The sequence below is a fragment of the Halichoerus grypus genome, chromosome 6, assembly GCF_964656455.1.
Source record: "Halichoerus grypus chromosome 6, mHalGry1.hap1.1, whole genome shotgun sequence".
Classification (NCBI taxonomy): Eukaryota; Metazoa; Chordata; class Mammalia; order Carnivora; family Phocidae; genus Halichoerus; species Halichoerus grypus.
This window is the reverse complement of record NC_135717.1, coordinates 28447495-28474443: the sequence shown is the minus strand read 5'-3', so window position 1 is coordinate 28474443 and position 26949 is coordinate 28447495. Positions and strand designations below refer to the sequence as shown.

The 26949-nt window shown below is 50.0% G+C and overlaps 1 protein-coding gene across 6 annotated transcripts in view; it reads right to left on the bottom strand.

Annotated features, from left to right (window-relative positions):
- MYH11 (myosin heavy chain 11) overlaps positions 1-26949 on the bottom strand; it is a 112830-nt gene that overhangs the window by 18542 nt on the left and 67339 nt on the right. For all 6 annotated transcript variants that reach the window (XM_036115497.2, XM_078074770.1, XM_036115498.2 and 3 more), the window contains 18 exons: positions 24937-25080; positions 20655-20750; positions 18457-18575; positions 17284-17436; positions 16222-16395; positions 14947-15120; positions 13646-13760; positions 11022-11215; positions 9522-9643; positions 9325-9394; positions 9025-9185; positions 7687-7795; positions 6027-6158; positions 5730-5936; positions 4697-4834; positions 3582-3705; positions 2645-2816; positions 868-1080 (listed from right to left, as the gene is read on the bottom strand). In XM_036115497.2, coding sequence (XP_035971390.2) covers positions 868-1080; positions 2645-2816; positions 3582-3705; positions 4697-4834; positions 5730-5936; positions 6027-6158; positions 7687-7795; positions 9025-9185; positions 9325-9394; positions 9522-9643; positions 11022-11215; positions 13646-13760; positions 14947-15120; positions 16222-16395; positions 17284-17436; positions 18457-18575; positions 20655-20750; positions 24937-25080 — 2617 coding nt within the window. The remainder of the gene's footprint in view (positions 1-867; positions 1081-2644; positions 2817-3581; positions 3706-4696; positions 4835-5729; positions 5937-6026; positions 6159-7686; positions 7796-9024; positions 9186-9324; positions 9395-9521; positions 9644-11021; positions 11216-13645; positions 13761-14946; positions 15121-16221; positions 16396-17283; positions 17437-18456; positions 18576-20654; positions 20751-24936; positions 25081-26949) is intronic.

Below are 26949 nucleotides of genomic sequence, written 5' to 3'. Positions count from 1 at the left end.
TACCATATGCCAGGCTCTGACCTAAGTTCTTTATATACATCATTGTATATAACCTCCAGACTCACCCTCAAAGGCAGATATATTAATTCTTCCAATTTACAGATGAGAAATCTAAGGCTGAGAGAGGGTAAGCAGTTTGCCCGTGTGACAGAGCCAGAATCTGAACCCACATGGTCTGGCTCTGAGCCCGTGCGTTCAAATACTGCACTGGGCGTTTCTGGATCATGGGCCAGGTGGGGAGGGAGCAGAATTCTGTGCTGGCTTCCACGTACAGGTAAAGGATGCGGCACAGGACGCACTCAAATGCATTTGCGTGTTTGTTGAATGAATAAGCGACCTACTTTCGCTAAAGTCAGCATTCTTTATCTAGCGGGTGACCTGTTTTTGTTGGGTTTTTTTGTGTGTATATGTGTTTGTTTTGGGGTGTTTTTTTTTGGTGCTGGTGTCTGTGATCCTCCAGCGAATCTTAAGGACCCATCCCACAAAGGTTATTTTAAAACATGTATCACAAAACTTAAACACACGCTCTTGGAGACTGGAACCTGGAGAATTATTGACACACATAGACACACACATGAAAAGACAGGAAGGAATACGCAAAAACGTTGACTGTGTTGGGGCTAAGGGTGATGTTTTTGGTGTCTACGTTTCTATAGCTTTCAAATTGTTCTCGGACTGAGTAACTCCTACTACCGGATGCAAAATAAGATGAAAAAGGATCTATTACAGATGGTAGCTGTAGGGCCTGAGGAGCCCTGTGATTCAGGATGGGCCTGGGGGCTGCCCCTCTCCGCCCCCCCCCAGCCATCCCATCCGTGCAGCCGGTGACGTGGCGGGAGCCACGGGCTCTGCGGGCCGGCCTCCCACCTGAGCTCCTGCTGGGTGGCCGTGCTGTCCAGCGTGTCCTCCAGCTCTGTCTTCAGCGCTTCCAGCTCCTCTCCCAGGTCCCGCTTCTGCTTCTCGGCCTTGTTTCTCGCGGCCCGTTCTGAGTCCAGGTCCTCCTGGAGGTCTGAGATGTGACCCTCCAGCTCCCGGATCTTCTTTAGAGCATTGTTCTTCTGAGCAATTTCATCGTCGAGCCTGCCGGGGACAGATCACCAGAATGAAGACCCCGGGGGTCTCTGGCCCCTGAGATCTCCCAACGTTGCCCAAGATTGTTTCCCGGAACCAGATACTCATGTTCCGTAGACATCAAACCAGGTTCCACCCACGTCCCCAAGACACGGTGGACCCCTTCTTGCCAGGTGGGACTGCTTGCAGATTAGGACTTGTCTGATGTCAAAAAACAGATTGTGGTGAGTGTGTGAGTGTGTGTGTGAGTGTGTGTGTGTGTGTGTGTGTGAAAGCAGAGCCTGGTCCCAGACTAGCCAGGTGCCTCGTTCACACCAGGAGCTTAATAGATGCTTTGTGAACACGGACAATTATTTCTCCTTAAAAACTACTTGTTTTTCTTTCTTCCTTTTGCTCAAACAGTGGCTGAGTGCCTGCTCCATGCAAAGCACTTGGCCAGGTGTTGCATGGGGAGATATTAAAACCAGGGCCCCCGGTGTGGGGGATGTGGCAACCGTGGGCCAAGGTGAGACATGAGAAGCATTGTCTGAATGGCCTGGAGTGCATGAGGACTTTCATGGAAGGCAGCTCCCTCCTGACACATGGTGGGGCTGGCCTCTTGCTTTGCTGTGATGGAAGGAAAGCGAACAACATGAAAGAGGGCCCAGAGGCAAGATTCCTCAGGGCAAGGGGAGGTGAGCACCTCGATCGTACTGAGCTTGGGAACGGTGAGCAGCAAGAGAGAAAGCTAAATGGTCGGGTTGGGGTCAGGCTGTGCGGGGCGGGAGCCTGGCCTTCCCTGCACAAGCCAGCAAAGTCTTCCGCAAAGGTTCACAACCCAGGTGATGCTTCTGGCCCATCACCCTAGCACCGTCCTGCAGCGCACACTGGGAGCCAAAGAGCTGGCCAGGGGACCAGTCAGAAGGTTCTGGGGCTCAGATCCCAGCTCATGTTCCCTCCTCTCGCCCCACGCCCGGCGTCCTGCTCAGTGACATGGAGATCGCAGCAGGGTCCCCAGCCCGGTGTGTGCGTGAAGTTACTGCCTGGGAAGAGCTTGGCACATGGTGAACAGGAAAATCCCCGTTAGCTGTCACTGCATTCCCGGTGCGAGGCTGTTAGCATGAACCCAGCCAGGAGCTGGGAGAAGGGCCAACAGGGGACGGGGCACGGACACGTTTCTGAGGACCGGCAGAATCTGAGGGCTGCTGCAGTCTGGGGGTGGGAGGAGAGCGGGGCGGGGAGCAAAAACGACCCTGAGAAGAGGGCGCAGGAGGGTCGTCCCGGCCTCAGGCACACGGTACCCGAGACGCCAGTGGAATGGACTCCGTGGGCAACTGTAGACAAGAAGGGCCTGGACATCCGAGAGGGAGATGTGGCGGGAGGAGGGGAGATGCGGAGAGAGGATGAGTTTGGAGGGAAGAGAAGAAAGTGGGTGGCGTGGTTCTGGAGATGCAAGCAGGACAGGGGAGGCACCCAGGAGCCTGGAGGCCTGCCTGGAGGAGGAGGAAGGACGGGGCCCACTGTGGTTCGGCAGGAGCCTGCGGGGCACATGGACCCACAGGGATGCCAGGACGTGCCCCGCCAGCCACGCTACCTGCTCAGGGCCACCTGCAGTTCCTCCTCCTTCTTGGCCAGCTGCATCTTGAGCTCTGCGATCTGCGCCTGCAGGTCAGCTATCTGCTCGTGGAAGTCACTGGCCTCCCCCTCCAGCTTCCGCTTCAGCTTCTCCAGCTCCTGCCGGCTCTTTTCCTCCTTTTTCAGCCGCACTACGACAAAGCCGGGGCCCTCAGCAGGTGTGCACTACCAGAAAGGCACCCAGAGGCCAAGCTTTTCTGCTCCCGCAATTCACGAACATGCACGTGAACACGCATGCGCACACACACACGTCCCCACCGGTAATTGTCACAGCCCAAACCACCAGATAGTGGCAGGAAAGTTAGGGCTGATGAGAAGCACCTTTATTATTACTGGTATGTCAGCCGGGGGAGCCTCGAGAGGGTTGTACCTCCCCTGAAATCATCTGCCATGCTAAGATTTGCTCTCTGATTTTATTTTTTAATTTAATTTATTTATTTGAGAGAGAGAGAGAGCATGAGTGGGGGGAGGAGCAGAGGGAGAGGGACAAACAGACTCCCCACTGAGCAGGGAGACCGATGCGGGGCTCGATCCCAGGACCCTGAGATCATAACCTGAGCCAAAGGCAGACGCTTAACCGACTGAGCCACCCAGGTGCCCCAGCTCTCTGATTTTATTTTATTTTTTATTTTTTATTTATTTATTTTTTTTTTAAAGATTTTATTTATTTATTTGACAGAGAGAGACAGCGAGAGAGGGAACACAAGCAGGGGGAGTGGGAGAGGGAGAAGCAGGCTTCCCGCGGAGCAGGCAGCCCGATGCGGGGCTCGATCCCAGGACCCTGGGATCATGACCTGAGCCGAAGGCAGACGCTTAACGACTGAGCCACCCAGGCGCCCCCAGCTCTCTGATTTTAAAACATCCATTTGAAACCCTCTTTGAGGTAGTCGGTTTACCTTCCAGTTCTGAAATCATAGATTCATGCTTATTTTTTAGCTTGGTAAGATTCTTGGCCTTTTCTTCCTCTTCTGCGAGATTTGTTGTTAAGTCACTAATCCTCTCTTCGAGGAGTTTTCGCTCCTTTTGGGGGAAAGAAAAAGAAATATCGGAAGCTTTTTTTTTTCTCTTCCCCAGATTCCACGTTTCATTTTTAGTCATTTCCAGATAAACAGCTGGAAAGAAAACCCGCATGAACACCAAAGACAACCTCTAGCTTTAAAATGATAAAGAGAAGCTCCTTAACAGTCATTCCTAGAAACCCAGCCACTTCCCATCTCATGCGACCTCTGCCCCGCACACTTCATGGTCCAGGCAATCACACCCTCATCCCTTCCTCCCACAGCCCAGCTCTTCCCTGCCACAGGGCCTTTGCACACACAGGACCATCTGCGGAGCTGCTTCTCCACGCCCCTTCCAACTACTCTTCATTCTTCAGGTTTCCTCTTAAATGTCACTTCCTCCAGGAAGCCTTCCCTGAATACCTTGCTTCCATCTCCTAATGCTCTATTTTTATACTATGGTGAACACCCTCTTCAGAACCCTGACTGTGAGGGTCATTAATGGTTAGGTTTTTCCTGCCTCCCTAGAGTATGAGCCCCACCAGGGCAGGGGCCCCCTTCCCTATGCACGCTCTGCACCCCAAACCATGCATGCTCTGCACCTGCTTAGTGGTCCCTGCCTCGGGTGGGACAGGGACTTTTCCGGTTTGGCCACCGAAAGTCCCACATCGCAGAGAGCCTTCAGTCCCAGGCAAACCAGGACCGCGGGTCACCCTATTACTAACCGGAAGTGGCCTGCGAGAATGCGGGAGAGGCCCCCGAATCTCAGGCACATGCGGCTGCTTTCGCACAACTTGGGGTCTCCACTGGCATGGAATTTCTGAGACCTGCTCCGTGGCAGCCCTGGTCCTGGTGGGACCGCCGGGCACCCCACCCATGGGGTCCACCTGCTTCTAGACGGCAGTCAGGAAGGCCTGCCTCTGGCATCTTGTATTTGGCCAGAAAGGTAAAGCATATGGAGCGCTTAGCCCCGGGGAGCCTGCCAGGTTAAGTAGCTGGCCCCACTCACTCACTTTTGACAGCTTATTGTTCTGATCGTCCATGACCAGAATATCGTCCTCCAGTTTCTTGATCTTGGCCTCGGCCGTGACCTTCTCGAGCTGTAGCTTCTGCCTCGCGGCTTCCTCCTCCTCCAGCTGTTCTTCCAGATCCTTTGTGGGGAAGGGAAAGGAATCACAAGCCTCGCTCCCAGTGGGGTCCCTCTCTCGGAGCTTGTGGGCTGACCCTCGCGGAGGCTGGGCCTCACGGCCCCCTGTGCTCTGTGGTCTCCTTTTACTGGAAATAAAAGGTTTGGGAAACCACTGGCTTCATGGAGCCTCAGTGTTCCCATCTGTCAAATGGGGATAGTAAATATTGTGGGTTTCAAAATGTGTCCCCAAATTCTCCAGTACTCGTCCCTTCAAGAGGTGGAGCCTCATTCCTCTCCCCATCAGTGTGGGCTGGATTTAAGAGGAAGCAATGAGGTGTAATGTCTGAGATTAGGCCAGAAGAGGCACTGTGGCCTCCCCCCTCTGTTCCCTCTCTTGATTTGCCCCTCTTGGGGGAAGCCAGCCACCGTGTAGCCCTAAGGAGAAGCTCCCCCCCACCCCCCCCACCCCCCAGTGAGGAGCTGAGGCCTCCTGACTACAGCCACGGGAGCGAGCCACGCGGTCGTGGGTCCTCCAGCCCTGGGCTCACATCCCGACTGCAACCTCAGGACAGACTCTCAGCCAGAACCTCCCAGCTGGGCCACTCGCAGACTCCTGACCCTGTTATCCCAAGCCGCTAAGTTCTGGGTGGTGTTTCATCCTGCAACAACAGCTAACTAACATGATTGCCCCTCACACGGGGTTGCAAGGAGGAGAAAAGGGGTTTGCACACGGAGGCCAGGGCAGGAGAACAGAGCGGGCTCTCCAGGAGACCACTCTGGCTACATGGCCCTGCCTGGGCAGACGGCCGATCCGCTCCAAGCCTTAGTCCCCAGCGGGGGACATACCTGACCACACGCCCCTCACAGGCCTGCAGTGAGGGTCAGATGATAAGGCAGCAGCCCCTGTGGGGCCTTACCAGCATCTGCTGGGCCATCTTCTTCTTCTCGGCCTGCAGCTGCTGGCCCCGGTCTTCCTCCTCCTCCAGGCGGGCCTCCATCTCATGCAGGATCTCCTCTAGTTCCTGCTTCTTAGCAGCCAGCCGGACGCGCATCTCCTCGGCCTCGGCGTACAGCTCTGTCTCTGCTTGCAGCTGCTCCTGCAGCAGGTTCTTCTCCTCGGTCAGCTGCACGTGGGGAGCAGGGAGGTGGCCGTGAGCCCCGCAGGGGTGTGCCTGCCCACCTCCCGCAGCCCCCGCCGAGCTCCGGGCCACTACCTGTGAGTGCTTCTGCTCCAGCTCCTTGAGCTCGCTCTCGGCCTTCTGCTGCCGCTCCTTGGTCTTCTGCAGCTCGTCCTCCTTGGCCTGCATCTCCTCCTCCTGCCGTGTCACCTGCAGCAGGGGCTTCACCTGCACGCACACAGTCAGCCGTCACTGGCTTCCATGGCGCAAGGAAGGCGGAAGCTCTCCTGATGCCTCAGCTCAGCAGTTCTCAACCAGGGACCAGTTTACACCATCCCACACCCCCGAGGGGACGCTTGGCAATTTCTGGGGACAGTTTGGGGTGTCCCAACTGGGGCGGGGGATCCTACCAACACCTATGGGTACGGGCTAGGGATGCCGCTGCAGATTCTAGAAAGCACGGGACAGCCCCCACAACACGGGATTACCCATCCCAAAACACCAATAGTGCTGAGGTTGAGAAATCATAAACTACAGGGCGCCTGGGTGACTCAGTCGGTTAAGTGTCTGCCTTCGGCTCAGGTCATGATCCCAGGGTCCTGGGATCGAGCCCCGCATCGGGCTCCCTGCTCCGCGGAAAGCCTGCTTCTCCCTCTCCCACTCTCCCTGCTTGTGTTCCCTCTCTCGCTGTGTCTCTCTAATTAAAAAAAAAAAATCATAAACTAGAGCAACTGAAAAAGGTGCCCAGTGGAAAGGAAAAAGTCTCTCCTTCTCCCATTTAGTCCCTTCCCAGAGAGAGAATTACTGCTGACCAACTGGCATATTTCATTCCAAGGAGAAAAGGGGAAAAGAAATCTCCCACGTTCTACCTCCCCATCATGGTCACTATATGTGCTGTTGGCCTTTCCTGCCAGTCTCTTTTCTCCTACGTGTTTAAAAAATACACCTTGGAGATCAAGCTGTCCGATTTTCTATGCCGTGTCTGTTACTTAAAACTACAAGATAATTATGACCCCATGCTGTTCTGTCACCTTTACACCTTTGTTTTTTTGATAGCTGCCATTTTTGTAGAATAGAAGTGGTGACAGAGGACATCCCTGTCTTACTCCTGGCTTCAGGGGAAAAGCTCTCAGTTTTGTCCCCATTAAGGATGATGCTAGCTGTGGGTTTTTCATAGCAGGCTTTTACTCTGTGGAGGTATTCTACACCTGCTTTGTTGGGGGTTTTGAGATAGCCATCCTCTTTAAGAGTTGCAAAGTATCCCATTGATGGATGAGTCTGTTGGGGGCTGGACACTGACATTTTGCTACTATAAATAAGATCCACGATGAATGCCCCCAATTCCTGATTTCCAGATAACGATGGTGCTTTGTGAAAGAGCCAGTCGCCAAGATGACATACCGTAGGACTCCATTTGTGTAACATTCTCGAAAGGGCAAAATCACAGGAAGGGAGGACAGACAAGCGGTGTGGGGCTATTGGGGGGGAAGTGGGTGTGGCCGGAAACGAGCAACGTGAGGGATCCCTGTGGAAATGCTCTGGATCCGAGTCAGGGTCATTGATAACCCACGTGCCAAAGAAGGGGGAGGGGCGCCTTCTCGGGCTGGAGAACTACGCACAGGCAAGGTTTGACTCTGAGCCCCCGAGTGCATGTGCACGTAGGGCCATCAACCAAACGCTGCCCCACAGCGGGAGCATCTGGGGCGCAGGGCCCAGGTGGAGGGTCCCGGACAGGGGCGGGGTCCGCGGCACTCACTTTGGTGAACAGCCTCCACCACTGCCAGTTCCGCAGCTTGAGGTAGGCGGCACAGTTCCTCTGAATCACCTTCATGGCCGTCAGCTGTTGCTGCCGCTTAGCAAAGGCCCTGGGGAGGGTAGAGGAGAAGCCGTGAGAAGCCCCGGGCCGGGGGGGTGGGAGGTCCAAACCCTGTCTCCCTGGATCGTCTGCAGCATCCTGCCCCGCGGCATCCCAAAAGCAAGATGCACCTGTCCACGTGTGATTTTGTGACTCACGCGAGGACGTTCCCCCACTCCCACCCCCCCATTCTCTCCAGCTCAGATTCTTCAGGAAGCTCTGAGCATCAGCACATGCATATTGTCTGGGCAATGACCACTTCAATTATCTGGAGGCCAGAGCCTTTCTTGGGGGGGCGGGGGGCGGCAAGGAAAACCCCCAGCTCACGAAACACCGTGGACTCAGAGCTGTGGTCCAAACAACACCTAGGAAATCAATCTACGCTACACCATTCCTAAGGGGGATCTTACATATCTCCAGCTGCGCCTTGTCTTCCCCAAAGCTGAGTGACTGACAAACCTACTCTTTCCTCGGGTGCATCTTAGAAATCTCAAGTCTGATTCAGAACCAGCGCTCTTTGTGTTTAAGGGCTGATGGGTTTGCAAAACCACCGCCAATGGATCCTCTTTCCTCTGCTTGGCTGCTATCTTGGAACATGGGTAAACTTGAAGAATGATGCTGCTCCAGTTTGTGGAGGCGGGAGGGTGTATCAGAGAATTTAGTTATGAAATTGAACCACTTAGGGCTGTCCCTGGACTATGAGCCCCCCAGTTCTGGCCTTCACCATCTTGGTTGTGGCCTTCACCATCTTGGGCCCACTTGGCAATGAATGAACCTTCTGAATCCCTTTTGAACATGGGGATATGGACACAGCCAAATCCTCTTTCCTCCAATCCTTACCTTTTTCTCACACTTTTGAAATGACAACCTGGCCCTGTTCTTAACCCTCTTCATGCACTTCACCGACTCCTCACAAACAACCCCACGGGGCAGGAATGAGTATCCTCATTCTTTAGTGGAGAGATCTGAGCCTCAGAGAGAGAGAGAAACTCGCCCAAGTTCACCAGCAAGTAAGGGGGGAGGCAGGACGAGAGCCTTTAAAACGAGGGCGCATCCCTACAGTGGTAGCATTTCCGCCTCTGTAAGAAGCAGCTACCAGTTGATCAGGATGCTTCCTAAAGCAGGTGGCCTCTTAGAAGCAGGGAAGCAGAACACGAGGCCACAGAGCCCCCCCGCACGCCCCGAGAAGGGCATGTTTCTGGGCTGTTTGCAGGGAGGCGACAGCACTCGGGTCCTTACTTCCTGGCCAGGTAGCCGCGACACATGGCCTGGAAAGCCATGATGACATCGGTGATCTTCAAGTCCCTTTCCTCCTCCAGGTGTGCCAGGACCCCCGTCCGGAAGAAGATTTTGCTCTGCCCGATTCTGTACAAGTTGGGGTCGAGTTCTAGGGCTTTGATCTGCAGAAGGAAGGGGGACAGGTGCTCTCGTTCTCAGCTGTGACAGTGTCCGTTAGGTGTGTTTAAGGAAGGGCCTACCCCAACGAGCTCCTGGCTGTGCCCCCAGGGATCCCTGGGGAGGGGCTGGGGCAGGGCTTACCATGAGAATGCAGGCCTGCTTCCCGTCCATGAAGCCTTTGGGAATGGCGTTGGCAGCCAGGATCTCGTAGCTGGAGACACGGGGCAGATGCCACTGATCAAACGCCTCTCCGGCGTCCTTCCATCCCGCCACCTGGCCTGGCTCACCCCCTGCCCCCTGCGGACCCCAACCCCCATGCCTGGCCCCAGCAGGCTTACCGTTGGCGGAACTCCTGGAAGACGATCCTGTTGGGGAAGCCCTGACGGCAGATGCGAATGCCTTCCAACACCCCGTTGCAGCGTAGCTGCTCCAGCACCAGGAAGGCGTCCAGCTTGCCAGACTGCAAGGGCACAGAGGCCAGTGGACCAGGGGGGCCGGGACTCAGGGAGCAGCAAGCCCCGAATCTCAGGCCTGGGTGACCCATCGTCAGGCCACCAAGGTTGACAGAGGCACCTCACCAGGTGAGGTCTCAGCTGAGGGTTCAGGTGCCACTTGTCTTGTACTTGGTGGCACCAGCATCACCTGGCTAGAAGCTGGGGCTTCTTCCCCGTCACCTCTCCTTCCCTCACTTCCTCTCCATCACTGGTTCTACAGAAGCTACCTCCCAGGTAACTCCCAATGGACCCACTGCTGTCCACTGCCACCCACTCACCATCTCCGCCCCCTACCTGCTTTCTGCCCGTCTTGCCTCCCTCTGCAACCTCTCATTCTGTTTCCCTAACATCAGTCTGATCATGACATACCCTTGCTTTTAAAAGCCCCCAAAGGCCTCCTCTGGTCAATCTACAAGAGAGTGCCACAACCCAGCTCCTGTCAAGCGATTCAGCCCCATCTCTCCCCAATCCCTGCCTCACACCATCACATGCCAACATGAAATGACCTAATGTTTCACTGCCTAGACCTTTCATTTCTCAGCTCACATCTTTGCTTCTGCTGGTCCCACTGCCTAGGATGCCTTCTCCACCCTACCTTCCACTTCACCAAGTTGATGCCTACTCGTTCCCAAGGCAGCGTTCTCTGAGCCCTGAGGCTGGAGTGGGAGCCCCAGCTGCACAGCGTTCTCGTAATTTACCACATTACATCGTGCATATCAGCTTGTGTGTCTCTCTCCCCCACTGGGTCTCCCACGACATCAGCACTACTGACATCTTAGGCTGGATTAGTCTCTGCTTTTCCCTCTGTGGGGGCTGCCCTGTGTGCCATAGGGTGTTTAGCAGCATCCCCGGCTTCTTCTATACACTGGATGTGAACAGCAGCTCCCTCCCAGTTATGACAGCCAACGAAGTCTGCAGACATGGCCAGATGTCCCCTGGGGGGGGGGGCATGACTGCCCCAGCTAAGCATCCCTGTGCTAGATCACCATAAGAAACCTGCAGGCGAGGACCACAATTTATCCAGCACTGTATCCTCAACACTGGGCACAGGTGCAGCTCAGTAAATATTGACCGGAATAATGAATGTATGAGTGCTTGGATGCCCTGGACAGAAACTCCAGGGCTGAAAGTCCCTTTCATTCCTTGCCTTCCTTTGCCTCCAGGATGGGGGATGGGTCCCCAATTCAGACAACTTCCACCCATGTCAGATGGAACCCGTGGGGTAGAGTCAGGCTTTCCTCCTGCCCCTCTACCCTGGTTTGCCTCTCCCTTTCCCAAAGCCCCCTGACGATATTCCCAAGGAGGACATTCTGACCCCCTGAGGAGCCAGGCAGGTGGCCTCACCCTCTTCTCGTGGTTGGGGATGATGCACCGCACAAAGTTGGGTGTGGTGTTGCGTAGTGTGGTCATCAGCTTCCCCAGCTGCTCTTTGTACAGCTGCCCCACTGTACGGAACATGCCCTTCTTGGTCTTGGAGGCGCTGGGCAGTGAGCTCTCTGTCATCTTGGCCATCTGGTCCAGGCCCACGATGCGGTCCACTGTGGGGCACATTAATGTTGGTGTCAGCCTCTGGCCCATGCCGCAGGGGCCCTCCACCCCCACAACAGGACAGAGGACCAGGCCCAGAGGGTGGAAGACCCCAAGTCCTCTGCTCCCTTTTGGTGGGCACCGCCCCCCATTCTTTCCTCTGGGGGCCAACACCTTTCCTGTAGCAAGAGGTAAGGGGAGGTGTGCAGAGTATTGCTTTCCATGTATTGTCTATTTGGGAAATCTGAAAGCCCTTGAATCACAGAAAGAACAAATTCTCTCTCATGTTGTCACAGAGACCTGGGAATAAATCCTGATCTTGCCACTGCCTTGGCCTGGTGCCAGTTTGTGCCTCACTTTCTCCTTCTACAAAAAGGGGTAACGACAGCATCTACTTCTTAGGGCAGGAAGAAGCGAATAAGGCTTACCCCTCCTGCCTGCCTTCAGTCCTTCATCTACCAAGAAATATTTATTGAGAGCCTACTATGTGCCAGGCCCTACAGATACAGTCATGAACAAAGACCATGTGTCTCCACACACACACCCTAGGTCATATTCTATGGATATTCTAGTGGAAAGAGACCAACAATGATGACATATGTAAGTATACAATATTCCAAGTGGTGAGGCATGCTTAGAAAGATCAAGCAGGGTAAAGGGGGAGAGAAAGAGTAATGGGGGTGATCTCTCCGATAAGTTGAGTGAGCTATTAGGTTGATATTCAGAGAAATAATATTCCAGACACAAAGCATAGCCAACACTCTAAGGTAGGAATCTGGCACATTAATAGGTATTCAACAAGGAATAGGTGGTAGTGTTATTGGTGGTGTTGATGGTAGCATTACAACCACCAAGGTTCTTTTTCTTTCAGAACAGAATGAGAAACTCCCACCACCCAGTGGATACTGCACATGCCAAGCCCAAACCACTGGCGTTGCTATGAATTTCCCTCAATGCACAGCTTTGACTGCACCCCACAAATCTTGGTAAGCTGTGTTTTCCTTTTTTTTTTTAGTTCAAAATATTTTAAAATTTCACTTGAGAAAATTAAATAACACACCAAGACACTTCTAAATAAGACATGGGGGCCATGTGCCATTTAGAAGTTTAACCTCCATGTACTTTGGGATTTTCCAACTATCTTTCTCTTATTGATTTTAGTTTAATTCCACGGTGGTCCAAGAGCAGACACTGTATGCTTTCTATTCTTTTCGATTCATTAAGATGTGTTTTATGGCCCAGAATGTGGTCTAGCTTGGTGGAAGTTCCATGTGAGCTTGAGAAGAATGTGCATTCTGCTGTTGCTGGATGAAGCAGTCTATAGATGATAGTTCTATCCAGTTGGCTGATGGTGGTTCAGTTCAACTTCACTGGCATTAGGATACCCTATTTCTGCTCCTTGTACTCAGGGTCCATGTAATAAAGTCTTTGCTTGTCTCTGTCTCCTGCAAGACTCTGGGCTCCTTGAGGGAAGGGCCTTGCTGAAACAGTCACAAATCCCAGGGTGAGATGCCATCACCCGATCCCATGGCCTGGAACATGGTGAGCACTCAGTAAATGTTGGCACAACACAACTCCTCCTCCAACATTTTCTACCATGCTTAAAACAAGGGTGTCCAGGCCTATAAGCCCAAGGTCCACAGGCTCTGTGCAAAGACACAATCCACTGCGGGCACCGAGGTCCAGGAACAAAAGCGGAAAACCCCACCACCCCTAATAGTCATCGCAGAAGCAGGCAGGTACTGAGACTTTACTATGGGACTGGCAGGTGCTAAGCACTTCACATGGATTATCTCTTGGCTGGTTCTCAGAGGGAACCCAAGTGTGGTCCCCAGAGCAGCGGCACCACCACCACCACCACCACCACCACCTAGGAACTTGTTAGAAATGCAAATTCTCAGGCCCCATGCGGACCTGCTGAATCAGAACCTCCAGGGGGACGGCCCAGCTATCTGAGTTTTGACAAGTCCCCCAGGAGATCCTGATGCATGCTCAGGCTTGAGCCCCCGGTCTAATTCTACCCTCACAATAATCCTAGGAGAGTCGGGGACTATTCTTATCTTCCTGGTTTTACTAAGGCGGACACTCAAGCTTAATGACGTCAAGAGACTTGTCCAAGATGACACAGCTAGTGCGTGGTAGACAAGACCACAGTCAAGTCTTTCTGATTCCAGATGAGAAGTCACCATGCCTCCTGCACTGTTTTCTGTTACCACCTGCACCCTGATTTAGGGACCTTCTCCCTGGGGCCCGGGTGTGGGATTGAGGAGCCAGGGGTCACCACTCTGGAAGTGGCTGAACGTGTCACCTGCACACCCTGCCCTCTCCCCACCCCCCACAGGCCCACCCCTTCCTGGGAGCAGGGGTGCGAACCAGGGGCAGCTGGAAGGACGCAGAGCACTCCGTACTCAGTCCCCCAGCTCCCGCCGGCAGGCCCTTACCGTCCTTCCACAGGTCGGCCACGAACTTGTCCGAGGATGCGTTGAGGAGGGAAGTCACGTTGTCATTCAGCGGGTCCATGTTCTTGGTCAGCCAGGCACTGGCATTGTAGTCCACCTGCCAAGCATCGCCCCACCGGTCAGGTGCTTCTGCCTCCGTTACAAATGAAGGCCAGGGCCCAAGGCCTCCAGGTTCCCCCCCAGATCTTGACAGGTCAGAGAGGAAATGGCGTTAACAGCCACCGTGATGGGAATCCTCAAACGCCCACGAAGAGACTGACAGATCAGTACTTTAAAGGGCCTTGTGCACACTGAAATGGAAGCATCCTGTAAAAGAGCTCTGGGGGGTTATTATGGGCTGTAGGCTGCTACGGTGATCACCAGGCCCGATCAGAGAGGGAACTGAAAAGAGCCACTTGGAAAGCGGGAAAGAGGAAAGTGTTATTCCATGTGCTTAAGGGAACGCACAGCCCTTGAGTTTGGGTAGGGTGCTGGCAGACTTTTTTTTTTGTACAAGGCCCAGAGAGTAAATATTTTCAGCTCTGCAGGGCACATCTCTGTCATGCTGGGTCACAGGCAGCCAAAGACTTTATGTAAACATAGGAGCTGTGCGCCCATAGAAGTTTATTTACGGAAGCAGGCTGTGGGTCAGATGTGGCCTGTGGGCCGTGGTCTGCCACGGGCATTGCCTGTTCGCATGAGGCGGGGGTGGGGGGACCCTGGAGAGACAATAAAATACTCAGATTCTGCAAGCCAGGCCAAGCTGGGTCTTTTCTACATTATCCAGGACCCTCAGGAGCCACAGGGGAAGGACCTGTGTATTTAGAGCTCTCACGTGATGATCCTCATTATCATGAAGAAGGAAGGGGAGGAGGAGGGAGGGAGGGAGGGAGGAAGAGGAGGAAGAAGAGGAGGAAGAAGAAGAGGACAAGGAGAAGGAAGAAGACAACTGTCACATATTTCCCTGGACAGGCACAGGCGAACAGTGGTGAGCTCAAGACTGGGATAAGGGAGAGGTTTATGAAACGTGTTTATGGGTCATCCCATCCCAGCTGGCCCTTCCTCTTGGGTTTAAATTGTAGCTGGAAGGATTCAGCGACTATACAAGAAAGAATTGCCTGGTCACCTTGGTTGGAATATGGTATAGAGGTTGGAATAGACACTCAGATCATACATAAAAAGACTTGCTTGGATTTGACTCACACCAGAGGCCTTTCGGCTCTGCCATGCCCAAACTACTCCTGCTCGGAGCACCCCACCTGGTCCCCGGGGACAGGGAGAGCCCTGGGGCCCGCGGCTGATACCTTCCCGGCATAGTGGATGATGGAGAACTCCGTTTTGTCCTTGAGCTGCTTGGGCTTCTGAAACTTGGGGTGGTTGCCCTGCTCCGTGCACAGCTTCTCCACGAACGACTTGTCTGTGGCCTTGGGGAACCAGCACTCCTCGTCCAGCAGGGCCAGCACGCCGGGAGGGTTGTTCTATGGGAAACAAGGAAGGCAGGATCACAGCTAGGGTGCCGAGCTTTGGGCTTGCCAGAAAGAACTGGCCACCGAAACACACCCTAGGCAGCCCCCTGGCTCTATCACCTCTTCTAAATGGATTTATGCCTTCCACTCCCACAGATCGATCCTCAAATTACCCTGTGTCCAGGGGACCTGCACTGGGGAGGGACCGGCGGGCCCCGACAGAACATGTTTGCTGCTGCCCCCTAGTGGACAGAACACACGGACCAGCACAAAGATCTCACGCTTGTATTTGTTGCTTTACGTAGAAATTCACCTCAGGGTTCCTTTGAATAAAGCCCGTCTCTGTGGCCCAGACAGGCTAAGCCAGGGTGCCAGGAACATAGCCAAACTTACACACATGCCATTTACTCTGCTGGAATGGTCTGCACTTTTTAGACTCAGATCAGGGAAGTATTTCTTTTCTTTTTTTAAGGTAAGCTCTACACTCCACATAGGGCTTGAACTCAGGACCCCGAGATCAAGAGTCACATTCTCTTCTGGCCGAGCCAGCCAGGCACCCTGGGAAGTATTTCTTCACTGGTCTGTCCAAAGCGGGACTCCCTAAATCATTCATCCACAGAGGCCTTATCAGAAGTTTTAGTTGCTTTATTTGCTTGTCTGGTTTCATTGCCTGCTCCTTCAGGAGGGCAGGGACGAGGTCCATCTGGTCCACGGTTACATCCCCACCCCTAAAGAGGGGGCCCGGCACAGAGCAGGTGCTCAATAAACAGTCATTCAACAATTATTGACTGTGCACCTACTATGGGCGTGGTTCTAGGAGGTAGGGATACACCAGGGAACAAAACAAAGACCCTTGCCTTTGGGGATGAATGACTGAGAGAGAGGGGAAGAGAAGGTGGGGAGGGGAGGGGAGGGGAGAGCAGGGAGGGAGAAATAAAAAAAAGAAAATACCTTTGAGAGTAAAATGTGGGTTAAGGGACAGTGCGATGGAGTTCACAAGGACTCGGTGGCGGGGGGGTGGGGGGAAAGACGTGCACCCATGGGGCGAGGGCAGGGTCCACATGCCAGCCGAACGAGGCCACACACGCAGGCGAGTGTGATGTGGGCCCTCACCGGCCGCTCGATGAGCTCGATGCAGGGCTGCAGGTCGAGCCCAAAGTCGATGAAGTTCCACTCGATGCCCTCTCGCTGGTACTCCTCCTGCTCCAGGATGAACATGGTGTGGTTGAAGAGCTGCTGCAGCTTCTCGTTGGTGTAGTTGATGCAGAGCTGCTCGAACGAATTCACCTGAGTGCACGACAGCGGGGAGGCCCGGTGAGCATCGTGGTCAGAGGACACGGGGACCAGAGAAGCTCTGCCCATGGCTGGCGCCCTGTGCACAAGAGCCCGTCTGCCATTTCAGAGCCCAGAGAGGGCTGAGCCCCAGCAAAGGCTGCCTAGAGTTCATGGGGCTGGCTCTTCTCACGTCACGGGGTCCCCACACACGTTGTTTTGAGGATGCTTATCTCCTTCACCTGTACAGTGATTTATGGGTATAACAACCGTGTAGGGTACTTTATCACCCCCACTGTACAGATGTGGACAATGAAACTCAAGAGAGGGAGTGATTCTCTAGTAGAATATGTTTTAGACTATCTGTCCATCTCCAGACCTTCCCTTTCGCTGAGAATGTCCCTCCAATCTATGGGGGTGGGATCCAGTAGCCATGTTCCCATTACATGAAGTACAGCAAGACCCTGAAAACAAGGCTTGGCCCAACTCAGGTGAGTAAGAGCCAGTGAGACTCAACTGCAAGATTTTGGTTGGAACTGTGGGGAACAGTTGGAATTGGTCTGAACTTCCAGGGTTGCTGAGAGGCTGTCTAGAGCTGTGGCAGCCATCTTGCCACCATGAGGGGAAAACCAGCTTGAGAACAGAACCGACGTAGAGGGAGGGAAAGAGAGAGAGAGAGAGATATGGAAGAGATCAGGTCTTGCCTGTTGGACCCTGCTGTAGCTCTGGCCTCCTCAGTTTCACAAACCAATACATTTCCTACACCCTCCAGGATGTAACCTTAGCTAGACAGCCTCCCACTCTCAGTAGTGCCTGTCCTTCTCTGAAATAATGACTTCTTCAAAGAGAAGTTTCATCCCAGAGAGCCAAGACCACTGCTGTCATGATTTCACCAAGCTGTACCTCAAAGATCTCAAATCCAGCAATGTCCAGGATCCCCAGGAACGAAGCCCCTTGCCGGTGGGTCTTGTCTAGGGCTTTGTTCACGCGGCTGAGTATCCAGCGGAAAAGGCGTTCATAAGTGGCCTTGGCCAGAGCCTCTATGGCAAAGTCTGCCTGTGGGGGCAAGTGAGGGAACATGGTCATCCCCAGTGGGCCACATTTTCATATGAGCCTGGCCAGCAGCTCAGACTTTTATTCCCCTCCTACCCATAATCAGTCCTTAAAAAAATAAACAAAAAAAGAAATTACACCATCTCTACACCCAGTAGAAAAGTGGCAGTAAGGAATAGAGTGGTCAAGCCTAAGGAATGACTGTGTGGCTAATTGAACACTTCCTATCAGAGGGACCTGGATCCGAGTAGGTCTGTTTCCATTACAGGGACCATTTAGAAGTGGTCAGTTCTGCCTCTAGAAAGGGTACACAATCATTTTCAAAAATGTATCTTTTAGGTCTGACCTTGTATGTACAAGTAAGAGATCAAGATGAGATCGTGAGTGAGGTACTGTGCTGTTCTTGTTCAGTACTGGATCTTTAAAACCTGATATGGGACTTTGAATATTCTAGTATTGGATGGATGAGGGTTAAGGAAATGGACAGATGGCTAAAAAGATAGATGGATGTATGTATGGATGCATGGATGACTGGATGGATGGATAAACGGATGGATGGATGGATGGATGGATGAACGGATAGATGGATGGATGGATGGATGGATGGATGGATGGATGGATGGTTGAACACATGGATGGGTGAATGGGTGGATAAACGGATGGATGGATAAATGGATGGATGGATGAAAAGAGATGCATGGATGGGTAAATGGATGGATGAACAGATGGATGGAAGGATGAATTGATGGATGAACAGATGTATGTATACATGGAGGGATGGATACATGGATGGGTAAATGGATAAATGGATGGATGGAGAGATGGATGGATGGGTGAGTGGATGGATGGATAAATAGATGCATGCATGGATGAATGGATGGATGGATGGATGAACAGATGTATAGATGGATGGATGGATGGATGGATGGATGGATGGAAGGAAGGAAGGAAGATTCTGCAGAAATAAATAGCAAGTGTAGAAATCATTTCACATGCAAAAATAAACAGCAAGTGCATCGTTACCTGTTCTTTTGTCTGAGCTTTCTGTACTACATCCCGTCCGACTTTGATACGTGGGGTCAGGATAGACCTGGTGAAATCTGTCACATTAATTCCCATGAGGTGGCAAACTTTCTGAGCAGCTGGATGGAAGAAAAAGCATATTAAGTGTATCACAAAAGAGAAGGCTTAGGAAGGAAGGCACATCACATGGGATATTCGTGACCTGTGCATACATTGGATATTTTTCGAGAAAAGGAGCATGATGGTAGTGAACATAGCATGAAAGAGTCCTGAAAACCACTGTCATTGGTGACCTCATCCCCAGTGTTTTGCTAAGAGGTGAGATGGAGGTATGCCCCAAGGGGGGGCTTAGGGTCAGACAGTTCTAGATTCAAGTTCTTGCCCCTTTCCCACTTCCTAACCAGGTGATTTTGGAAAAGCTATTTAACTTCCTAGAGTCTTGCTTTTCTCAGCTCGTAAAAAGAGTGGGCCATCTGGTACCTTGTGGGTTTGTCAACACAATTAAATGAGGTAAGGCATGTAAAGAGTGTCCCACTGTGCCAAGATCTGTGTTACATCCTTATTTCTGGTGGAAAAATATTGGAAACGACTTAAATGTCCATTAATATGGAAACAAACAAATATATCACGGTGTTTTCACAAGATGAGTACCCAACAGCAGGTAAAGGAACGACTCGTTTTCTCTTTCTTTCTAGACCAGTGGTTCTCAACTGGGGATGATTTTGCCCCCACAGGACATTTGACAATGATCGGAGACATTTTTGGTTGTCACACTAGGGGGCGCTACTGTTGAGAAACCCAGATCCAGGCAATGGTGAGTACAGAGAATATTTGCAGAACGATGCCTCCAGTGTGACGTCACTCTCGTAAATTAAAGTCACACTCACAAAGCAACACCATATATTGTTTAGATACACGTGTGTGAAAGCATAAAAACGCAATCGGAAAGGGACAGAGTAAAATATAGCTGTGGTTGCCTGGAGGCATGAGGAGGAGAATGGGACCCCGCTGGGGACCCCGCTGGGAGGACGAGGGGATGTCACTGTCGGCTACTTGGTTTCATTTGAAAGACAAAGCAGTGTCAGAACACATTCACAAATGTCAATTCTGGATGGTGGACTCTTGTTATATTATCCACTTCCTCATTTTAAACCTTTTCTTCAAAAGAAAATAATCATCATCCACCACGTGAAGACTAGTGCTGCCTGATGGTTTGCACGTGTGTGGTGGCAGACGATACTCGGTGTGGTTTTAGGATTTCGTCCTGTCTTCTTTTGTGCAAGGGGGGCTTTTTTGGTTTGTCTTTCCCTGAAGTCTTCTCCTCGGTGAGAGAAGTCCTTTCACTCGCCATATTTTGGAGAATACCACATGAGAAACAACTGGCAGGTGCAATGGAGGGGAAGCTCTAGGGAGGTTTCCAAAAGCACCACAATACACAGCCTGCACCGTGGTGTGGAGACAGCAGCTGGACAAGCCAGGGACTGAAATTATCCTTTCGGCTCAGCCACCCACAAGCATGGGGGTAACCACGCAATCTTTCCATAACACAAAACACCGCTTATTTGCAGGTAAGCCTGTCAAATTTAGAAAAAAAAAATACAGGATGCTTAGTTAGACCTGAATTTCACACGAATAACCAACATTTACAAAGTATAATTATGTCCCAAATATTGCATAGAACATACAATATATTATAAAATGATATATCTTGGAATAAAAACATTTGTTGTTTATCTGAAATTCAGGTTTAACTGGGCATCTTATATTTTATCTGGCAACTCTAATTGCAGAGAAACTTGAGCTCTGTCCCCCCAGCAAGACCGTATGTGCCATGAGGAAGGGGGCTGTTCTTATGGGGCTTCTTGATGAACCCCAGCTCCTAGCAGATTGCACATGCTCAAAAATATTTGTCTAATAAAACAAATGATGGGGGCAGGGTTAGAATTGAGGCTCTCTAAGGATCCTTCCTCTCTGATCTAAAACTATTATTTCTCCTCCCCCCTGGCCCATGCTCTGATTCAAGAACTTCCCACTGTACGATCGTCAGCAGTAAAAAGTCTAAAAAAAGACAGAAGTCAGTGAAAATAAGTTAGTTTAGCTCTTGTTAATACCCTCATCCAAAAAATAACCAAAGACTTCACGTGACCCTCCTTGCCATCACAGAAGTTGTCATTTTATTCAGAAAAGGCAAGAAGCACCTGTGTTATCTGGCATGGATGCCTGGTCTGTGTTTCTTTCCTTCTTGAAGACAATATTTCCAAGCTGCAGGACAGACGACACCACCTTCAGGATGGCTGGGGTGAGAAGAGAAGATTGGGTAAGACACAGCATTCAACACCAAGGTGCTCTGGAGGTTTAGAGTCTAAAAGTTATTGGGGATCGTAGAGCCAACCTACCTCCTTCTCCCAAAAAGACGCAGTTGTGAGCTCCTAAGTCTAGAAAAAAAGGCAAACTAACCTAATGCCCTGCTATCATGGTAGAAAACCTGGCTGGGGATAGCAGAATATGTTCAGATGGTTGCTAAAAACCATGTGTTATAAAGGAATACTGTGCAGCAAGGGTTGGACCAACCCATAGACCAAACTCCAGCCCATGGACCAACTCCAGCCCATTGCCTGCCATTTGTAAATAAAGTTTTATCGGAACACAGCCACAATCATTCATTTATATATGGTCAGTAGCTGTCTGATGTCACAAGGGCAGAGTTGAACATTTGCAACAGAGATCGTATGGCCCACAAAATATTTACTATCTGACCCTTTACAGAAAATGTTTATCAAACCCTACTATACAGCAAGGAGAATGAATGATTTACAACCAAACAATAAAACTGTTATCTCACAAATGCTGAACAAAAGATGCCAAATGCAAACAAGAACATAACTACGTAAGTCTACTTACAGAAGGTTCGAGAATAGGGAAAACTATGCTGTTAGAAGTCAGGACAATGGTTAACCTTGATTGGGGGAAACTATTAGAAGGGCTATGGGAAGCTTTGGGGGGCTGTTGGTGTTTTCTTAGTTTAAATGGGTGCGAGGAGCACAGGTGTGTTCAGTCTATAAAAATTAATCAAACTGTGCACTTATACACAATTTTCTAAATGTAAATTATATGTCAATAAAAGATATTTAAAGAGCAAAAAACAAAACAAAGCAAAACAACAATCCCTGTGCTTCTTAATATTGTCTGGTTGCATGTACAAGGTGCTCATGTTAGGATCGAGAAGGAGGAAATTTTTTCACTTGTTATCCAGGTGTCTTCAGATAAAACAATGTGTTCCCAGACCCATGGAACCCTCTGACTCCATACTAAGCCATGTTACTGTTAAAATGGCTCCTACGTCTGAAATCCCCACAAAACCACGAGTTATGGGAGAGTGGGAAGATGGATGGAGGATGCAGGATGGAAGGATGTATGTATGTATGGATGGATAGATGGATGGATGGATGGATGGAAGATGGATCATGGATACATGGATGGAAGGAAGAGAGGAAGATGGATGAATCAATGGATGGATCAATAGATGGATGGGTTGATCAGTGGATTGATGAATAGATGGACTAACTGATGGGTTGACAGATGGATGGATGGAGGATGGAAAGATAGATGACTAATTAATGCAAATGCTTGCCTTTAGTTTAACACAGATGCAAATCCCCCAGGGTTCTGGCTTCCAAGAAGAAATCACTGTGTTCTGGGAACAAAGCCTGAGATCCCAGCTTCTTCTGGTTCCTCAGGCCAGACTTGGGGTGACAGCCCTTCACAACAGCTGCCCTCACATCTCAGGGACTCTGGCCCAGCCCAGCAGGAGGAAGGCCCCGTTACTGACCACCAACCCATCTGCTCCCACTCACTATTGCAGAAACCCTTCCTCCCCAAATGAGTAAAGCTTCTTTTGATGGGAAACAACTAAGTCACCTTCTTTTTAACAATAGCAGAGGGGCTGTGTAAACTGTTAAGTGCTATACTAATAGTTTTTAAACTCCAAGTTTAAACTAAGGATTGCTGAAATGTTTACAGAGCCCAGGGAAGCAGTCTAACTCAGGGGAGTCTCAACGGGTCAGATAAATCTTTGCGGGGGCGGGGGGGGCTACCCCATGCACGTCTGTAGGATGCTCAGCAGCATCCCTGGTTTCTAACCACTAGGTGTCAGGAGTGTTCCCTCTCCTGAGTTGTGAGAACCAAAAATGTCCCCTGGGGGGGCCACCTCCCTCCTCCACATCCCCCCACCCCCACCCCACCACCTGTGTCCCATGGGGCATCTGTCATTGCACACACTCATCTTAACGTTCACTTAGCGTTCCATCCACCCTGCTATTCATTTAACATTTTTCTATACTTTCACTTATTTCTCTTTCCTGAAGCTGACTTTACTAGGAAACTGTATGCTAAGTGAAAGATCAGCTTCCCTTGCCATATAAATAGATGGCAACTATAAAAATAAATACAGGGAGAAGGAACAATATTATCAAATTCTAGCAAGATGCTGGACTCGGGGATCTGCTCTCTATGGTGAAAGGGGGGGATGAGCAAGGACCAGAGAGGGGCTGAGGACCTAGTGGGTGCCAAGCTGCTATTTACTCTCTTCTTGAAAGTCATCAGGAGAATTGAAAAGGAGCAGAGAAAAATATCCAATATCCCACAGTGGGATTCCACGGCACTGATAATGATACCAGTCCATGTTTTAGAATACCCTGGGCTCCTTCTAGCCTTGATTTCCATACCTTGGTTCTGACACAGATTTTTGAAAGGGTTTAAAGGACAAAAACCACCTTTCTACAGACAAAAACAGAGCACAGTGAATCACACAATGGGCCTTGGGAGTCCCTGAGACCCGAGAAAGAGTCCCAGCTCCACCAGCAACCTGCTGTGTGTCCTTGGGCAAGTTCCTTCACTTCTCTGTGCCTCAATTTTCTCAGCTGCAAATTGGGGATAACAATGGCCACATTGCTAGGTTCTTTTGATATTAAATAATGCATATAAAGCACTTAGCATATTGCTTTGTCCCCTGATGTCTTCACTTTAAATATATTTAAAGCATTTCCACAAGTCCATGTTGTTCTAAAACAATTTAGAAAGCCATCATTTTCTTTCTTAAGGCCAAATAATAATTGAATAAATCCTCATTGATCAACATGTTAGTTTTGTTCTGGTTTTTTATTATTTAAAACTGGACATCTTGGTACTTTTTTTTTTTTTAAGAGGCATTAGCAAATGCCTGGCGTACAGCAAATACTTAATCATTGTGTGTGTGTGTGTGTGTGTGTGTGTGTGTTGAAAGCAAAGATTAGAAGCAAAAATGACTCGTGTCCCAAATAAAACAAATCATTCTGGGAGAGCCCATGCCATTCAGGAAGGAATGCTGTTAACATTGGATTCTGCTGTGGGGCTCTGGCCAAAATCCACAAACACCACCCATTTGTCCACTGACCCACGGAGCCTGCTTTTTCTGGGCCCCCAATTATCGCGAGGGAAGCTGCCCCTCCCTGTATGCTGCATTTCAGCAACCTTAGCCTATTCTGGGGCACCAAAGGGGTGTGGGCGTGGGAAGGAAGAAAAATTTTCCACAGCCGTGTCCTGGTGTTCCCAAAAGAGATTAGCCTCAGACACTGGGGCACAGCTAACCCAGAAGGACAAGTATTTCTTGAAGCACAGTGTGGAAACGAAGATCATCTCTTTGAGCTTTCTTGGTCTCAGGATCAAATGTGTTCTTGGTCATTGGTTGGTGATATTGATCAACATGGGTCTATCACCAGAAGGCAATTTCCAGGAAGAGCCCAAGTGAACCCATTGTCTCAGTTACTCCCACAACCCCACCCATCCTGTGCCCATATGTTCTTGAGGAGGCAAACATCCTTTATCTCCAGCTCCAAAATGGAACAGAGACTATAACATAAGCCACTCAGAGCTTTCCAAAACCCTGGATCATTGTGAATAACTCAGGAATATGCACATCAACCTAAGCCAACCAGTAAGAGTCAATGAGACTTCATTCAGGGACTCAGGCAGGGAATCCAAGCTGTTCTGCTGGACATAAACCCAAAGGACGCAAGGGTTGGAGCCTCAGCAGCCATTCTGCTGCCAAGAAATGGCAGTCCACCTAAAGACAATATTGCTCAAAGACCAGGTTCTAGAGGTATCCTTTGAGCCCACAGAACCCACTGTACCTGAAACCCATATCCCTGAACTTTCCAGCTCTGGGAGTGGATCATTTTCCTTTTTGCTTAAGCCAACTTCGGTTGCTTGTAACTGAAACAGCCTAACATATGAAGCCATTTTTCTAAAACACCAATAAGCCACCTAAGGCAATATTCATTTTCCTTCTCCTTCTCCTTTTTTTTTTTTTTGAGGGAATGGAGGGAATCCAGCAAGCAGAAATCTGTCCTAACCTGAGAATAGCCTCTAACTAATTCTGGTGGTCCTGAAGGCATGACTCTAGGTCCCCTCACCAGCACCCAGCCTCAAGGCATGAAGACTTACACAGCTGCTCTTCCTCATTGAAGCCCATGATCGCCATGGCCTCCACGGTTTCTTGGAACATCTCGTCATCCTGGGCGGCCGGGATGGGCACAAAACCATTGGAGAGGAATGTGTAGTTGTTGAAGCCCTCCAAAAGCAAGTCATCTAGAAGGAGAGGAAGATGGGATGGTGGTCAGGAAGATGGACTTTGAACGAGAGGCATGAACCTGGTGAAGGGTCTGGACCATCCTAAGTTCGTTCCCTTTCCCGAGCCTTGTACAGTTTAAAACCTTCCTTCTGCTCTAACACGCAGAAGGCATCACCAGCCATCACCAGCCTCATACAGTGGTGCAGGTTGTGCACTGCCCCAAGTTACCTGGCAGCTAAAACCTAGCCTTGGCTCCACCTGCTAAGCCACGTCCCCTGACACAGGGTTGCATCTAGCTGGAGAAAGGGATGCCTTTATCTCAGTTGTCCAAAAACACCCTGCCTTTAGGAACAAAGCTGCCTGAATAATTAGATCAATATTTATCCATCCACTTATGAAACTTTATCACATCATTAATACACATGAATTTTAAAAATCAATTATTACCGAAAGGTTTATAATAAAAACACCATTCCCTGTTCACCCTTTTTCCAATTCCTACCTTACCCTATAGTACTGCTTTTATCTCTTTTAGCTGTTGCTTCTGGTACTTACCACTATCTCTCTATTTAACAGCTTAATATAAATTATATATAACATAGGCTTGTATATACTATATGTCATATATTATATAGGCTTATATAAATTATAATGTGTTTATATATCATCTATAATAAGTTGCTTCTGGATATTTCAAAATGAGATATTATCTATTGATCCCCTGCAATGGTGGATAAAGATTTAGCTCTTTTGTCAATTCTAGTCTGCTGGTTGTTTTTATAAATAAAGTTTTATTGGAACACAGCCACTCCCATTTCCTTGTCTCTTTTCTGTGGCAGCTTTCATGCTACAGGGGCAGGCAGATTTGAGTAGCTGCCACAGAAACCATATGGTCCCCAAAACCTAAAATATTTACTATCTGGCCCTTTATTAAAAACATTTGCCAACTCCTTGTTTATAACAGGAAACACGGTTCTCTGTAAAGCAGTATTCTCTGGTGACATTTTGCTGCTGTTCTTGTTCAGCACCCCCCCCAAATTTATAATTGCTTCTCTTTTTCTTGTACTATTTGCCTTTAGCACACCCTCCAATACATCAAGTGTCCTCTTCCAGATCAATCTTTAATGAGGCTGGATTTCATTATGGTTTTGGAGAAAAGTCAATGAGATACTTTTCTTTTAGAACAAAGGTCTTTTATGGGTCAAGTCACTTGGAAGGTGCCTGAGGGTAGACTGACACAAGATACCAGTTAACTCCAGCCTTTGGATTAGCTGCAATGCCTGATTAAAGTCACAAGGATTTGGGTCTTGGCCAAGATTTCATTATCCAGACTCTGGGTAAATTTACAAATATTGATCCTCTCTAAAAGCCAGATCTATCATCAAGAATAAAAATGGCCCCTAGGAATTTCAGGAGTTAGCCTTATCCTTGCCCAATTTCTGGAAGACTAGAGACAGAGCACAAAACCGGAACCCAGATCACCAAACAAGCAAACTCTTGACTTTGGTGCCAGAGAGAAGGAGAGATATACACATTTCTCCCTGGGCCACCTCATAATGTCCCACACTGTAACTGATAACTTACCTAATTTCCAGTGTACAACATCTGTTCAGCATCTCCGCCCTTTTATCCAAAATCGCTTCACCTCTGACCCTATTACACGCTCCAGACCAAGCATCAGGACTAAACAATGGATGAGGTCGCCCCCTAGTGGCGTAACATTGAAATACACCTCATCACAGCAAAGGTACCGGTGCACACATCCCTTTGATAAGTTTCTTAAGCAAAATAACTAACCCTGGGCCCCAAAAGTGATGGGAAGCAAAGTTTGTATTGCTCTCGTAAAATTTTAGTCTTAAAATTATTACTAGAATTTAGACTATACT